At 38.8% G+C, this 16,617-nt stretch overlaps 2 protein-coding genes and 1 pseudogene across 2 annotated transcripts; all 3 read right to left on the reverse strand.

Moving 5' to 3' along the window:
- Positions 1–761: 761 nt before the first annotated feature.
- On the reverse strand, positions 762–7,865 carry LOC140941606 (melanocyte-stimulating hormone receptor-like; annotated as a pseudogene).
- A 1,879-nt stretch (positions 7,866–9,744) lies between these two features.
- Positions 9,745–10,898, reverse strand: LOC140941769 (histamine H2 receptor-like). The gene has a single exon (XM_073390786.1). It carries the CDS (start codon positions 10,697–10,699, stop codon positions 9,779–9,781), a length of 921 nt encoding a protein of 306 aa, XP_073246887.1. The 5' UTR covers positions 10,700–10,898; the 3' UTR covers positions 9,745–9,778.
- Positions 10,899–13,432: 2,534 nt separating this feature from the next.
- On the reverse strand, positions 13,433–16,399 carry LOC140941503 (putative protein-lysine deacylase ABHD14B). Its single transcript, XM_073390510.1, has one exon. It carries the CDS (start codon positions 16,385–16,387, stop codon positions 15,593–15,595), a length of 795 nt encoding a protein of 264 aa, XP_073246611.1. The 5' UTR covers positions 16,388–16,399; the 3' UTR covers positions 13,433–15,592.
- Between the last annotated feature and the right edge of the window lie 218 nt (positions 16,400–16,617).

Here is a 16,617-nt window from a genome sequence, read left to right on the forward strand (position 1 = left end):
GACTCATTTTGCCTCGTAACGGCCAAAACTTGTCACTGAAAATGGGGAGTACTTAGTCAAACTGTATTCGCCTTATTTTATCGTTTTATTATGGCTCCTAGTAAGGGCTTTAGAATGCCGCCTTTTAATCATGTCCATGTGCTATCGGAAACCGTCAGGTCACGTATCTTAACAAATATACGAATAACTGATAAGGCATGGAATGAATTCAGCGTAAAAAGGCGGAAAAGTGTTGAGAACGGTCTTAAGCCCATTTTAACATTCGAAGAGTTTCAAATTTTTAATATTAATATACAAATGTACCCCGTGTGAAGGAACACGTCAAATGTTAATTCTTCTCAGTTCCACGACTGAAACAAACTTAAATTCGATGAAAAGCCGGCCTCTGGACATATTCAAAAGGATACAGAAGTACTATGAGAAATTTTATATTCGCCTCTGTTGATAAAACCCGCCCATCTACTCTTTACTCAGTTGGTCGCACTTACTCTATCTCGTTCAATTCGTCAAATGTTGGTAATTTTTTCTGGAACACTGTATTGTATCGAAATTCAGGAAAACAAAAAGGAAGTCGTTTTCTTGTGTTCACGTCCTCCAAAAAAGTGAAATAAGGAAGTTTCGCGTTGTAGTCGTGCAACGACGGCAAAGATTTATGTACAAAAAAGCGTGATGAACGTGCAAAGTTGTTTTATTACTAAATATAAAGTAACATATTGACATCCTATTTGTTTCTTTGTTACCTATTTATTCGTAAGGCCATTTACACTTCATGCCACTAAATAACAACCATAACATTTTAAACCAGCAGGAATAATATAAGTTTCCCTTGAAAAAACAGTTGATATGCCTTGTTTCTTAAAATAAGCTTACAATACAATACATTACAATTAACTGCAAAATATCGGAGCAGGAATCAACATATGGAAAGCGTAGAAAACTAACTCGACCGACAGAAAAGTTGCCTTAATGTTTCTTTTACAGCTTGCCTTACTTCTCTGATCTTCCAACAGTACAACATTGGGTTTAATGATGAGTTCAAATACACTAAAGTAGTCGTAATTTAAATTGCTGAGCACGGTAAATGGATAAAGTCGTCCCTCTCTGAGGTTGCAAAGCTACTACTATAACATACGGCAGATAACAAATAACCAATGTTCCCTGCACCCACAGTGCACTGTACACTGCCTTTCTGTATCGAGCTATGTTCAATGGAATTGTTTGGCTCGGTTGTCCTTGAGCAACATGGTTCTGAACATGAATTTGGTTATGACGCAGAGTACAGAAAACTTTAGTGTAAGCGACGGTTGTGGTGACTAGACACAAAGCTGCAACTTTGTATTTAAACCAGGAAGTTATAAGACGATTCCAAAAGAGAGTAGATGCACCGACGATGGACAAAATCCAAAAACCAGTCACAGTTATACATGTTCTTCTATAAGTTACAACTTGTCTGTATCTGAGCCCCAGCAACAAGGCGAGAAGTCTGTCCACGCTTATTGCAGTCATTGTTAATAAAGACACTACACACAAAGTTAAACCTGAGAAACTTGCTGCCCAATATGCGTAATAGCAAATATCCCATCTTTCCTTCACAACAGAAGTCCAATAAGTCACAGCCACTGGCTCCACAATGATACCAACACAGAGATCAGTTATCGCTAGGTTACGATACAGGAGTTTGGACGGCGGATGAAGTGAAGTTTCCTTGTGTAGAGCAACTAGGATCAGAGTGTTCCCGAGAAATGCAGTAATGGAAAGAAAAATATTTAGAGTTGAAAGGAATATAAGCTCGCTCTCTACACCGCTGACAAATTCAGCCGAGCAGAATAGTTCTCGGACAGTTTTATGGTTTTCGTCTTCAGTAAAATTTTCCTGGGCCATTTTCCTCTTCGGTGCAATGACCTGCAAGTGAGAGTTTCATTTATATAATTTGTACTATTTTAATTTGGGTGAAAGCTGAACAGATATCATTTCCACATCTCTTCATGATCAGTCAAAACTATTTACCTAAACGGACTATACACGTTAATTTGTCGCGTATTTATAAATAATGATCAGAAGTAATTTATAGAGTCATAAACATGCAAAAACTATTAACTTAACGTAAAAGAAAAAGCTCACAGGGCCAAGAAAGGTCGAGTAAAAAGTTGTCTCTGTACTTCTTCAGTCTAAGCTAAGATCAATTCAGCTGTAATTTTTATATTTTTTTATTTTTTTTGTAATTTTTAAAATTTTTTATATTCATGTGTATATAGATTATAGATTTAATGTTTTTATACTAGATTTTATTATTATAATCGTAGATTTAATGCACGTTCGTATTTTGAACGAGCACTTGTCCTCTTAGACGATAACGTGGTTAAATAAATTGTTATTTTTATTGTTGTTGGTTGCTAATTCTTCTGTCATTATCACGCCTGTAATTATCGCGATCCGTGTTTCAAACAAAAACAAAAGAGATGAGTTTTATTTTGTTCTTAAAAGTTGTAGTCAGGGTTTAGCTAAAACAATGTAGTTTTTCAAGCTGACACCGAACTTTAATGAGCCTGTTCAGAAAACTAACTCACTGACGATTTTAATGAGTTTTCAGCAGTAAAGGAAGTGTTAACAGTCGGTAAACACATCAAACTGTGTGGGCTGCGGTAATTTTGTTGTCTGTTATGGATGTGCGATAATGACCTTTGTCAATTCTTCTTGTTTTAATTTTTATCAACTTTTTCCACAAAAGTTTGAGGAAAAAAAATAATTCTGTTTTTAGTCGTACCACACGAGGAAAAAGGATTCAGCAAAGTTGTCTAGTTTTTCATTCAAACATTAGTCGAACTATAATGAGCCACGTGAAACTGACTTACGGGCCATTTTAATGACTTTTTAGGTCTTAATATGTTGTCGGTGCAGCAAGTCTGCATGACGTTTTCTTCATTGACATCGCTGTAAGTTCCAGTAATTCGGTCAATTCAACACATTAAGCTGCATTCAAATATGCTTGAGTGATCAGAGCGTAATACATGGGTCTGAGTTATTAACATAATATACCATTTTTAAGAAAAAGGTAACCCTTTCGTATACCTTCTGTTGACAAATGTTACCGCTTTAATTTCAAATACCCATACAGCGAAGCCTCCCTATGTAGGCTATTATAGGGAGTACCCCTTAAGACGTAACATCAATAACACTCGTTTCTTATATATTACGGATATGTTAATTCCCGCCGATATTAATACCTGGTATTTTAACCCTGTTCAGACCTGAGGGTTGGAGAAAATAAGTATAATTTAATATTCTATTTTCACCAATTGGTTGCATTATCTTGTCAGAGAGCTAAGTAGGCAAACGCACGCTGTTTTTAATTAAAAGTTCTTAATCCTTCTTGTTTCATAACTGTTTATAATCACTCCTTTTAACAAAAACAAGCGGACACTATTTGCGGTGTCGTGCAATTAGATGATCGACATACAGTACAACAGCCCACGTGACTTAGAGGTTTTTTAGTCATTTTTCTATATTTGGTTTGGTGTTCTTTGTGCTCAAATCTCTTCTAGGAATTGCGGGACAATGGAGTCGGAAGAAAAACCCTGCAGTTTTGACCCTTTAAGCCTCGGAGTCTCGGAGTCATGTTAGAATTTTAATACATCGAACGTCGGCTTTTGTTCACTCTTAACAAAACGAACTATTACTGCCCACCTGCCTATCTCTTGCAGAGGGTACCGGAGGGGTTATAGCCTCTGTATTCAGATATTGGGACGACGACATGAGGCTAGAAGAGGTTCGTATAGATCCAAAAAATGATCCACTGTAAACAAAGGCCTTCTAGTGCCTGCTACTTTTTTCAAAGACACTCAGTTTTGTTAGGAAAAATGCAAATGTTAGTGACTGTGTAATTAAGGCTCAGGAAATTAGTTAATAAATAGGGTGACCCTTCATCTTAAATTAAACATTTTTTGAAAAAAGTAACTGCCTCATATTGCATTTTGACAAAAAAGCGGTTTTTTGCGCCTCAATTATTTTTACTTTACTGATCAGAAGTTTTGACGGATGTCTCAATTTTTATAGTAGTTCAGTACCGGTATAAGCCGCGGGGAAGATAGGTGTACCAGAGGCGGATCCAGGATTTTTTTTAGGAGGGGGTGCACTCGTCTCTTGCTCTACTTCAACACCAATAAACCACATAGTTTTTGTTTTGGCAGAATACCAGTTGTATTAGAAAACCGCGGGTCATCTCAGGAGGCGGGGGGGGGGGGGGGGGGGGTTGGGGGTGCGCACCCCCTGCACCCTCCCCCTAGATCCGCTCCTGTGTACAACCTTTGATGAGGGAGGCTTCGCCAAAAAGGGATACCGATTTTAGGCTTAACCTATTAGCCAACGTTGCAGCCGGCCACGCAATAAAACTTAACCATCGGTAAAGTCAACACAGGAGTGTAGAATGTCTGCGTCTTAAATTGAGACTGAAATTTAAATACTTAAATATTCTCTTTCCTTATGGGGCTTTTAAAGGATAATGAAACAACTAATTCAAATGGAACATAACACGATTAAGAATCCCAACTAGTAGGAGGGAAACCAAAGGAGGAGCGCAGGCTCATTTCTCGAACAGCGGCTTGCAATCGAACCTACGGTAGGCAAGCGTGACCAGGGGCCGAGAATTCGAACTCGGGACTACTGAGAACAAATCCAGCTAGCTGTCAGGTAGGGATAGAGGTTGCAGTTAGATATGGCAAATGGTAGCATTTTTCGATGAAAGGTATACTTAAGGGGTTTCGTTTTGTCAAAGAGGGAAACGGGTTAGACCTGTGGGGGTAGCTTTCCGTATATGAGGTTGTAGAGTAACCTCCCTCCCCCCGCTCCCTCCACCCGCGCGGGCCCCGGGGGATAGAACTCTGACGACAAAGTAAGCTTCAAATTGGTATGCATGAGATTTAGTTGAAGAAGGTTATTTACGGACCTTGTTCACGACCCAATGACTGTCAGGCTCTTGTGAGCATTCATTATCACAAGCCGAGGTTCTATTCCTCAAACTGTTGTATTACAACGGTTTGTATTGGTAATAGCATGATTTGTAGGGATATTTGTCATCAACAACACGAGTGATATTTCGAAATTGTAATACGTAACCGAAACCGTTAGGCGAGTGAAATTTGAGACAATTTTGAAAGAGTACGAGTGGTATTTACGCCAAATTTCACATACAAATCATGCTATTATATGTTTATACTACTACTAGCAAAAGGTTTGTAATTTTCACATGAGGGTATTTAAAATTAAGCTGAAATACCGCTGCTCTAAGCCAATCAAATTAAAGAAAATTCTCATGTAGTAGTATAAGACGACGAACAGCTCCCGCGTTGGTCTGCTACAAAGCTGTTTTTTAATGTCGTCGCGCAATACTTCTCCTTGTGGGTAGGAACGTTGCGTGACCACAATAAAAACGGCTGTGTAGCAGACTACTCCCGCGTAAGCTCGTGTAGAATGCTTTTCATGGGTCCTGTCTTAAATAGACTGGCATACCTGTGTATAGTACAGGAAATCATTGTAATCAGCATGAACTGACTTAACTTCTACTTGCGCAAACAGGAATTTGATGGACGTTTGACTTGACGTGAACGTTTGACATTGCAGACTACAGAAATTTCACCTGAGAACTGAAGCCCCAAGGGGAGTTTGAAAATGACCCCTCCCCATTTCTTGCACCAAGATACCGTAAGGATATAACCTGTTGGGTGTTCAGATTGTGGGGAAAGTGCAAAGAGAATTTTTCCACTTTCCGTTTTGCGCCACTCTTTACGACCTGAACGCCTTCAACCTTTGTGATGGGGTAGGGGGGAAATTCGGGCGCTCCAGAGAGCGCACCACTCCTTTGTATTTCCTCTAATTAATCTTGAGCCTCGCTCCTTTAAGCTGGCATGTTTTGGATTACAACCTCTCTCTTCCGCAGAGACTCCCTGGATAACCCAATAAAAAGAGCAATAATCGAAAGAAAAAATACGCGCGGGGGACGATGGGAAGAAGGAAATTCCCCTCCCGGTCGTGCTACGCGTGCTTTCTTTTTTCCTTCTCACCAACCTCCCTAGATTATTTTACCTACATGGGAGTTTCTGTTCTGGTCAACTAGGATCAGAGTGTTCCCCAGAAACGCTACAATGGACAGAAAAATGTTTACAGCAGAAAGAAAAATAAATTCACCACCTAGACTTCTGACAAATTCCGCCAAGCAGGATAGTTCGAAGACCGTTTTCTGGTTTTCATCTTAAGAAAAATTCGTCAGTGCCATGTTCCGCTGCGACGCATGACGACCTGCAAGCCGTGCGCTGAGTTTTCACATCAGTCTACTGGATGAGAAAAAGGAATGAGCGCATTCTCCTGGTGCATCCTTTAAATCAACAGTTAAGGCCAAGGTACGCGGAAATTTCTTTTGATACCTGTTCGTGTTCATTCTTATAATTATTGATCAGAATCATTTTTCAATTAAGGCTTAAAAAACTAAAATTAATATTTAGTAGGTATATTGTCCATTGACTTTACGAATTGAATCACCTGGGAGGATCTTTATACCAGTTAAAACTCAGCGAAATGACTCCCTCCTAATCACTGTTATTTTGATTGGAATACCCAGCGGGACTCTCTGCGGAGGAGGAAGGCAAGGAAAAACTAGGGGAGGGCTTTGGATTCAGCCTCAAGGAAAATACCGGGTTGAATGCCTAAAATGTTCTTCTAATAAGGATAAACATTTAATGATAATAAACGTGAGAAATTTTATTGCATAAAACAGTCCTCCAAATTTGCAAATAAATGAAAGTCAGAGTTTAGAAAAAGTGATCTACCCAACAGAAAAAATGTCCATCCAAAAACCAACAGACAACTGTTCACCGGTCAGAACTTATTCTAAATGGAGTACAAAGTTTTTTAATCAAAAAACACACTAAAAGCAGTCCATATAAATAAACGACAGTTACTATTTCAAGATTGTCTTGGTTAAATGAAAGAACAAACAATTAAATTCTCAACAGTTTTCTTTGATTCCGTAAACTTCAACAACTAGTATGTCGCGTTGCAATTCCTCGAACATTGTTTCCTCTTGTGCGGTTATTAACTGTGGAAATTTTTCACATTTTGATCACCGTATTACGAAGAGCAGCAGACGCTTGCACAATGATTTTTCTTAACTATTAGTTTCGGCCCAACATTTGCTATAATGGCTGCTTTTGTTTGACATTTTTCAATCATGTTTTGGAAAGTGCATTTCATAATTTAGCAATCCTATCAAAATGAAACACTCCGGGGGCGTTTTTTTAAGCTGTTCAAAACACTCACAGCACGTATTTATCAAAGAACCAGTGATATAAAAGTACTGTTCGTGTTTTAATCATCACATAAACGTGCAAAAATAAATGTGAAAGGCCGACACATTGGCGGCAGAGGGACGCCATTACCAAGACTAAACTTAGAATAACAACAAGTTGCAAATTATAAACGATATGTGTGATTGAATCATTTACAAGTTTCTCAACGTAAAGTAACCCACGCTTGTGATATAAACATTAAAGAGATGCTCACTGTACGTGTTTTATCACGGAACCAGTGCCATTGTCAAACCCTACATCTATTCGTGTTTTAAATATTACATAAAAGTGCAAAAATTATGTAAAAGGCCGACATATCGGCGTCAGAGGAACGACATTACCACTGCAAGACTAAGCTTAGACTAATACTAAGTAGCAAATTATAAACGATGTGTGATATGTACGACATCATTTACAAGTTTCTCAATTAAAATTAACACACGCTTGTCATATAAACATTAAAGAGATGCTCACCGTACGTGTTTCACCACAGAACCAGTGCCAGTGTCAACCGGAATCCGGTTGCTTGTGGAATCCGGAATCCAGCAAATATTTGCTGTAAAATCAGGAATCCTGGGCTTTTGAGTCCAGAACACAGCTCAAGGAATCCAGAATCCACTAACGATTGGAATCCAGAATCCAAGTCCCACTGAAAAGAATCCGGAATCTAAAATCTGGGACTGTCTTTTGTTATTAAAAGAAACTTTAAGAGACTTATCTGGAATTGTAATTAAGAAGGCTTCAGCAGTGACGATTATGGGGAGGAGAGCAGATACGTAACTATTCAACTCCTCTCATGACCTGGCAAATGCAGGTGAATTTCAAGGAGTTGAATTATTGTGGACCGCATCCTAATCTATACAGGATGAACAAGAAAAATTCATCGTTTCGGTGTGTTTACGTCCTCCTGAAAACGTGAATTTTCACGTCGTGCGAGGACTGCAAAGAAATATGTACCAAAAAGGGGGCTGTACGTGCAAAATTGTTATTTCCCTTTTTACTTATTGACTTTTTTAACGTTTTCCTTTGGCTCATAATGACGCCGAAACGTCGGCCTTTTACATAATTGTAGCACGTTTATAATTATCATCCTACTCAGCGAAAAACAAAGAGCTGAGTTCTGTTTTGTTCTAAAAAGCTGCCATCAGTCAGGTGGTTCACTCGCGGCTGCCATATGTTTGTATATTTTAGCTAAGAAATCGCCTTGAAATTACCTTTCTATGAAATAGTTCGGTATTTAATTAGCCATAGAGTTCTAAAAAGTAGTTTGCATAAGACTACAATCCCGGCCAAGGTCGTTCAACTTAACAGTAGTCCATTTTAATCCTCAAAAAAAAGAGAGTTTTCTCTTTTGCTCAATATCCCCCGTCCCCCCTATTCAGTGTTGGGATAGAACAGAGCAATTACACGCACACACATCAAAGTTTTGCTTAACATTGGGCCAGGGGCGAGGCGAGGAACAAAAAAGAGAGGTAAAAAAAGCAACCTTTCCAACACTTTTGACGATGATTGTATCAGTAAATTATATCATTTCCTTATAGAAAAGATGGGGAGGTACAGGAGGGTAAATCTTCCTCCTCCCTATACTTTTTCAGCCAGTTTCTCCCTACTCCCTAAAATTGGCGGCGGGGAATACGCGACTCCTGCACTTAGTCGTAAAGAAAGTTATCTGACCTTCAGAGCTTCTTTGCTTGGTCTTCAATGCGACTATAGCTCTACCCAACAACCCGACGTCGTGATCGTGTTTTCATTTTGAGAGCGCGATGAAATAAAAATAAAATGAAAGAGAATTGAGAAAGTTGAAATAGAAACTTAAAAATGTGCGAAAATCTCGTACTCGTAGTCGTCCTCGTCTCAGAATCTAAAGCTCTCTGATTAGTAGGAGCGAGCACAGGAACTCCCTGAGACGGAAAAAAATATTCAGAAGTGATGACTGGAATTTAGTGCACCCCTTCTCGTCCGGGCCGGTACGATGTTCGATGTGTGTGAACGACTTTACCACCCCGTGTCGGCACGATAAGCTATCTAGTATAGCGTAAACATAGCCTTTTTATTCACGTCAACATCAGTGAGTAATTGCATATGCTTAATCGTGTACGCTTCAATTGCCCACCAAGGGTTTTCCGTTTATCGCCGCTTTTGAATTTCTTTCGCACCCGGGTGGCATCACTAGGGAGCTTTTAACCCCTTTCGCGCAATTTCAGGTGAATTTATAGCTCTTATTCATACTCTAGCCCTTAATTTCTTTTTGTCTCCTTTAGAAGACAACATTAATTAAAAACAAATTAAAAACATTGCATGAATTGCATCTTTTGCATCAGATAGTTGAGAAGATCTTGACGAATATATAAGCGAAGAAAACCTTGCTATTGCTTGTTACAAAAAGGAGTTTCAAGTCTTACATGAATCCGATAGCTTAAAAGCATTGTAAACTATCTCAATCAACAGCGGAGTTGCCTTAATGTTTCTTTTACGGCTTGCCTTACTTCTCTGACCTTCCAACAGTACAGCAATGGGTTTAACGACGAGTTTAGGTAAATTAAAGACCCCGTAAATTGTCTAGTAAGGTACTTAGACAGACTCATCCCTCTCTCAGGTGTCAAAGCGACCGCTACAGCAAACGGCAGATAACAAACAACCATTGTTATTTGCACCCACAGTGCACTGTATACTGCCTTTCTGTATCGAGGTTCGTTCGGTAGCTGCCCATCAGAAACGTGGCTCTCAACATGAACTTGCGACTGGTTATGCCGCAAGATGAAGAAGATTCTGGTGTAGGAGAAGAGTGCGATGATTAGACTCAGAGCTGTACCTATGTATTGATACCACTTGTGTATAAGAGCATTCCAAAAGAAAGTAGATGAACCAACAATGGACAAAAACCAAAAACTAAGAGCAGATACACTTGTTCTTTTTAAAGTTACAACTTGTCTGTATCTTAGCAGCAGCGACAAGGCGAGTAGTCTGTCTACGCTTATTGCAGTCAACGTAAATAAAGATACAGAACACAATAAAAAACCGCAGAAAACTCTCAGCAAATCTGCATAATAGCAAATCATCCATCTTTTTTTTACCACAGAAATCAAATAAGCAGCATACAGAGGCTCCGCGGCGATGCCAACACAGAGATCAGTTATCGCTAGATTACGATACAGGAGTTTGGACGGCGGGTGAAGTGTATTTTTCTTGTGCAGAGCAATTAGGATCAGAAAGTTCCCCAGAAATGCAGTGATGGAAAGAGGAATATTTACAGCTGCAAGAAAAATAAGCTCGCTATGTAGCCTTTCCGTAAACTCCGCCGAGCAGTACAGTTGTCTGATATTTTTCTGGTTTTCTTCTTCTGTTAAATTTGTTACAGCCATTACTCTGTACAGTGCGCGCTTCACATAAAGTGATTTTTATCATTCACCCGTGAAATAGATAGTAGACGAACTACTACGCACTCTGTTAAGCACGTATTCCAAAGTCTTCTTTTGTTTACCTGTTTACCTATGCTGTTTGGCATTAGTTGTGACCATGTTTTATGGGTTAAGTAATATCACTCTATTAATGTCATCCCAGCTTTTTGCATATCCATTTTAAGTGAACTATAAATTAGCCAAGCACGTGGTAATCGCCTCTTGGGGGGGGGGGGGGGGGGGGGGGGGGGGACGTGATAACGCAAACAACCTACCAGAATTCCAAAAACCAGCATTTCTGATGTTCAGAAAGTTGAGGTTTTCCCCGGAAGCATACCCCCCCGACCCTCTACTTTATTTATGCACAAAAAAGCAATTCTACCCCACCAAAATGTTAAAGAAAAAAGAAACATACCACCTCGACCGTATCATTGCGAAAAAATAATCACTCCTACCATAACAAAAAATGGTATGTCTCCGGCCGTTGATGGAACTTAAGCTATCACCACATAACTACTGTAGCAGTTTGACTTGTTTACTCAGGTAACCTGCTTAGTGTTTAGTGTTACCTATTGTATTGCGTAGCAATGATGTTTGAGTAGTGTAGGGGGTGTCGTATTGTAAGTGTGTTGTTAACGTTTGAAAGCGTTTGCCTAGTGCTGTGTATTGTTAAAGCAAGTAATGATGTTTTGAGACTGGCGTAGTATTAAAGCGATTTGCCGGTCATTCAGTCCCCGGGAAAGGCATAAACCGTTTTAAAGTAAAAGAGCTAAAACAATCTGGCATTAGGGCTCACTGTTCCACCACTTATCATACATTTGCCCGCCATAATTTTACAAACAACATGGCCGTCCTCACTTGGTATACCCTCCAATACAGTAAATAGTTTGTATATAAATAACTAAGTTTACTAGCTTTTGAAGCACCAAAATTGAAGTTTCTCTCGAGGTTCTCATTGTTGATCACAGACCCCTTTGCAACGTCAGCTATATTTACCATTTCTGTTGTCTACTTATGGCCATTTAAAACTTCTATTTGATTTAAGTTCAGCAGTCATAATTTAATTTTTCCGTTTTTTTTTTCTTTTTTTCTCTTTATTGGGGGGGGGGGGGGAGGTCATAATTTAATTTTTCCGTTTTTTTTTTCTTTTTTTCTCTTTATTAGGCGGGGGGGGGGAGGTCATGTTAATTATTTTAGGATACAAGTGGGGCCACCCAAAACAATTTCTGATGAGGGGGGGTCGTCATATTCTACAGGAGCTTCCCATCAAATCCAACCAGCCCCCACTACCCCATAAAAAATGAAAGGACCCTTAGTTCTTCCTGTTTTCCTGAATCGTTATTGCATTGTTTGACAAAATTAAAGCAAAGCGGGTGATATTTCATTATTTAGCTACATATACAGCTTCAGATAGACAGAAACCCTCCCTAATCAGGCGAAAAAAGCGTTAGTCAGCGCACTTTAACTCGGACCCTAAAATTATATCTCTGGATAATGACTCATTAATCATGTATAGCAAGTGTTCTTATAAGAAGTCTAATCAATCCGTCCAGACATTGCCCCTGAGCTCAATTTTCAGCTCTATTACGAGCGACCAAACATTTCCAGAAAAACTCAACAAACGTTTTAATTGCCCTACTAAATGAGGTGGCACTGAGATCTATAAACTTTCCCTCTCTACTCTACACCCCCCCCCCCCACCCCCAGCAGGTGCTGTACTTTTAGTTGCTTTCTATCCCTATGACATTATTCTATTTATGTCAATTAAGGTGGCTGGATGGGGTTTTTCAGGGGGGAAAAATCTGCCAAGTTTGAGCATTAACTACGTTGCCATTAACAAAGATATGGAAAAATGACCACCACAGCTATACTAGATAAAGATGAAAATTTGTTACGATCAATGTTCCAATGGCATCGGAGATTGTCATAACAACAAAATTACATCATTACATAGTTTGAGCAAAATCTGTGCGAGCGCTATCGAGGGGATGAAGTTTTTATGGTAACAAATTCAGTAAAAATCAGCCGACAATCTGGACGTTCAGCCGTTTAATCTTTAGAAAACAAAGTATTCTAAAAATGCAATTTTACCTCATAGTAGTTTCATTCTTTGTAACAGCTTTCAGTACTCATCCTCCTCTACTCAACAGCTGGGCAGCAACCTCACGGTTTGAACGTGTTTGCGGTTTCGACGTTACACATGTATTGTTACTGCTGTGCCACACTGAGGACATGATGGTGCATATTTCACTGTTTGTGTCGCTCATTTCACCATGACCACTTAATCTTCATCACCTTTAATTTTTCATTTAGCTTGGCATGCCTTTTGCCTGCAAACCAATAAAAAAAAAATTTAATATATTAAACATAATAATATACAATGTAAATTATAAAAGTTAAGTTAACTCAAACTGCAGGTAGGATGGATAATGCCATCCACCGCATAAACCACTATCCACTGATGACGCAATTGGTTTTGTAACACTTGTCCACTAGATAGTAATTAACCCACTGCAATAGCGGATCCAGGGGAGAGGCTCCCCCCCCTTAATTTTAGACCAAACTGAGACCTGAAGGGCCGAATAATAATAATAATATTCATTTCAAGGAATGAGATTTATTAACAATGTTAAGAGATATTAGACTTATCAAATCAGAGATACATGTAACACTTTTACTCCTCTTTTAAGAAAATAATTTCACAGTAAGTAAAACTTTCTTTATTAATGTCAATTTTAGTCTTCCACATAACTTTTTTTAACTTGGTAGGTTTCATAATTTAATTTTTTGCTTTTATTTTACAGTACTACTTTAGCTCTTTTGAGTTGTCAGTCTATTATACATTTTGCTGTTATTCCTTTTTTGGTTTGAGGGCGACAAGTTTATTAGTGTTACAACAGCTATTATGTGTCACCCTCTTTGAATAGAATTTTTTACTTAATTTACTTGATCAAAGGTCACAAAGAAAAGCCAGTGTAGTGCTTGAGTAGCTTCAAACGGCTTTTTGGGCGAAATTAGAAGGGATGAATGGGTAGGACATTAAACTGAACATCTTGTACTATCTTTTTGTTTTGAAGACCACAACTATATTTGTTGAATGGCTATTATATATATCACCCACTTTAAATGGAATTTATTTTTACCTCAATCTAAGATCACAACCAAAGGCAGTGTAGTGGAGTGCTTGACTAGCTTTGGCTGGATTTTTGGCAAAATAATTGCCAGTTGTGAATGCGATGAACAGAACACCTCTTGGTTGAGGATCAGTTTAGCCCCTGGGTTCAGCATTGTTATAAAATCATGTGTGAAGTATCTCTTTTAAACTGAGGATGCATTTCAAATACCAATTTCTGTTACTCTTTTCTACTGATTCAAAACAATCTTGTTCTTGATAAAAAGTGACATTTTTATGTGGGGGACAAAAAGGTGATGAAATAGATCCAGCCAACAGGAACAAAAGCTAAAGAAACACATATTGTATGGGGGAATGGACAGAAAATCTTGTTCCCTTTTTAATATCATCAATGCACTTCCACTTGGGAGGATTAAGGCACATTTCAAGATACTAACATGAATGACTGAGCTATGGTGATTCTTGAATGCAAAGAGTAATTACCCAAAACCTTCAAGCCTGGAAACTGGCGGTTTTTCTTACCTAGCCTTTTTACTTTGTACAGCAACACTACAGTCAGCGGTCAGGCAAGATGGCAGACATGGTACCTGACCCTTAATATAATCATTAATTTATTAAAAACCTAAGTAACGTTGCCCTATCTTTTTAGCCCTCAGTGGTTATTATGGGCAGCCTGTACTCTCTCCATATTTTATGGTAATTTTTTTTGTATTATATAAATCAATGTAGGGAAAGGTGGTTTTAAGTCCCATTACCCCTGAAAATGAATATGGTCAACATTCTCTTAAGAACACCTCTATGATATCTAGAGCTCTGCAAATAAATGAGTTGGTAACATAACCTTTCTCCAGTCAATTTCCTTGGATCTCCATAAGACAGGTACCTGTCTCAGAGTTAACTGTGATAATGAACACAAGACAGGCTATATATATAGCCATCCTGGCTGAACATTTAGCTCAGCCAATAAAAGAGTTATCACATGGTCAAGAAAACATTTTTCTTATAGAACAAAGATAGGTACCTTGATCTTCCTAGATAAGTCTAGGAAGATTGAAGGACCCGGGCTTGGAGGTAGCCAATCAGAACACAGGATTTGCTACAGCTTGCCAACTAGCTTGCAAAAGCAGAATATACATGTACTTATGTAACAATTACTGAATGAGAATGAGTATCTGGTGAAGAATTATGGAGATCGGCCAAACGGCTTTGATGGATAACACCCTCCGAGATCTCTATAATTCTTCATATGATACGAAAGCCGAATTTAATAATTGTTTTATTATTCATTAAAAATAATTCCTAGTTTAAAAACACAGCTAAAACATGCTTACCTCCATCGATCCATCAATTGATAGTGCATGTTTAGGGTTTGTTCAGCTCTGCAAATATTCTCCAAATAGGAGATGTTGCCCTTCGAGTTGTCTTCTTGCTGTTTTTGCCATGTTTTTAGCTATTATTTTGCTTAGACATACTCTTGAAACGAGTGAACTGTCCGCCATTTTCGTTCTCACAACCAAAACAACTCAACCTCATCCCCAGGTCTTCTCGGTTAACAGTGCATTAACCTGCAAAAAAGCTGCACTTTTGATGTCATCGGTTCATTAAATGCAAAATTCTTCCAAATTTGGTCAACAGTAGCTGCTTATGGTGAATTATGCGTGTGCTTTTAGCCAATCAGAATTGGGGAAATATTTTGAATGAGCAATTTAAAAATTATTTAACTATTAGTTTAACTTGCTAAGAAACTTCTCCACGTTGTCATGGAATTCATCACTATTCTTTAAATAGCAGGCATGCCCAGCATCCTTTATCACATGGATCATATGTCCACGGATATTATTTAGCCTTTGCAAGGACGAAAGTCCCAATGTTTCGTCGTTTTCACCATACACAATAAGAGTTGGTAACTCAAGGTTTTCATAATCATCTTTAGTGTATTTCTCTGTGCCTACTGGAGCTACAGGGACGTATCCCCGCAGATTTCGGCCTTTTTCACCTTGAAAAATAAAAGGCAACGAGTATGAACCGCTCATAGAAGGCGACACGATCACAGGCCGTTCAATATGAAGCTTCTCGATGACCTCGTTCAGAAACTTTGCTCGTTCTTCAGATGTCTTCGGGATATTTGCATAATCCTTCGATTTCACGTAACCAGGCAGGTCTAGAGCCACCACGTTGTAATTTTTGGCTCGTAGAAACTTTAAAGTACCGAGATCATCCCAGGTTTGGGAAGAGAAAGCTTGACCATGAAGCAACAAGACTGTGAAGCGTCCCCCATTTTCGGGAGTTGCTCTTCGATAGTAAATTCTGTTTGCTTCTCCTTCTAATTCGAGGTACGCTCCGGCTGGGAACTCCATGATATTTCCAGTTGGCGAAAGGAGATAGTAAAGTAAAAGTATACCTAACGCTAGAGATATACCAATAATTACTCTCCAATTGATTGTGAAAGGAGAAATGCGACCGACTTTCATGTAATCTGCAGTTTTTGCAGCTATAGGTGCGACAAAAACACTGGACATAGTCACTCGAGCGTGGTTTCCCATGGACCTTTGCCGCACTTCCCTCTGTGTTTTAACGAGAAAAGCCTGGGGACGAGGTGGGAGGCGCGATTTGATTGGCCAACAAACTGTTTTTCAGTTTTCAATTCTTCGTGAAAATTAGATTAATTACATGAATGTTTTACAAATCTTTAAAATAACCTTGGTTACAATTAAAGTCCAATAAATGGGAAGCTGTTATGCAAAAAACA

This window comes from Porites lutea, chromosome 6, assembly GCF_958299795.1.
Source record: "Porites lutea chromosome 6, jaPorLute2.1, whole genome shotgun sequence".
NCBI lineage: Eukaryota > Metazoa > Cnidaria > Anthozoa > Scleractinia > Poritidae > Porites > Porites lutea.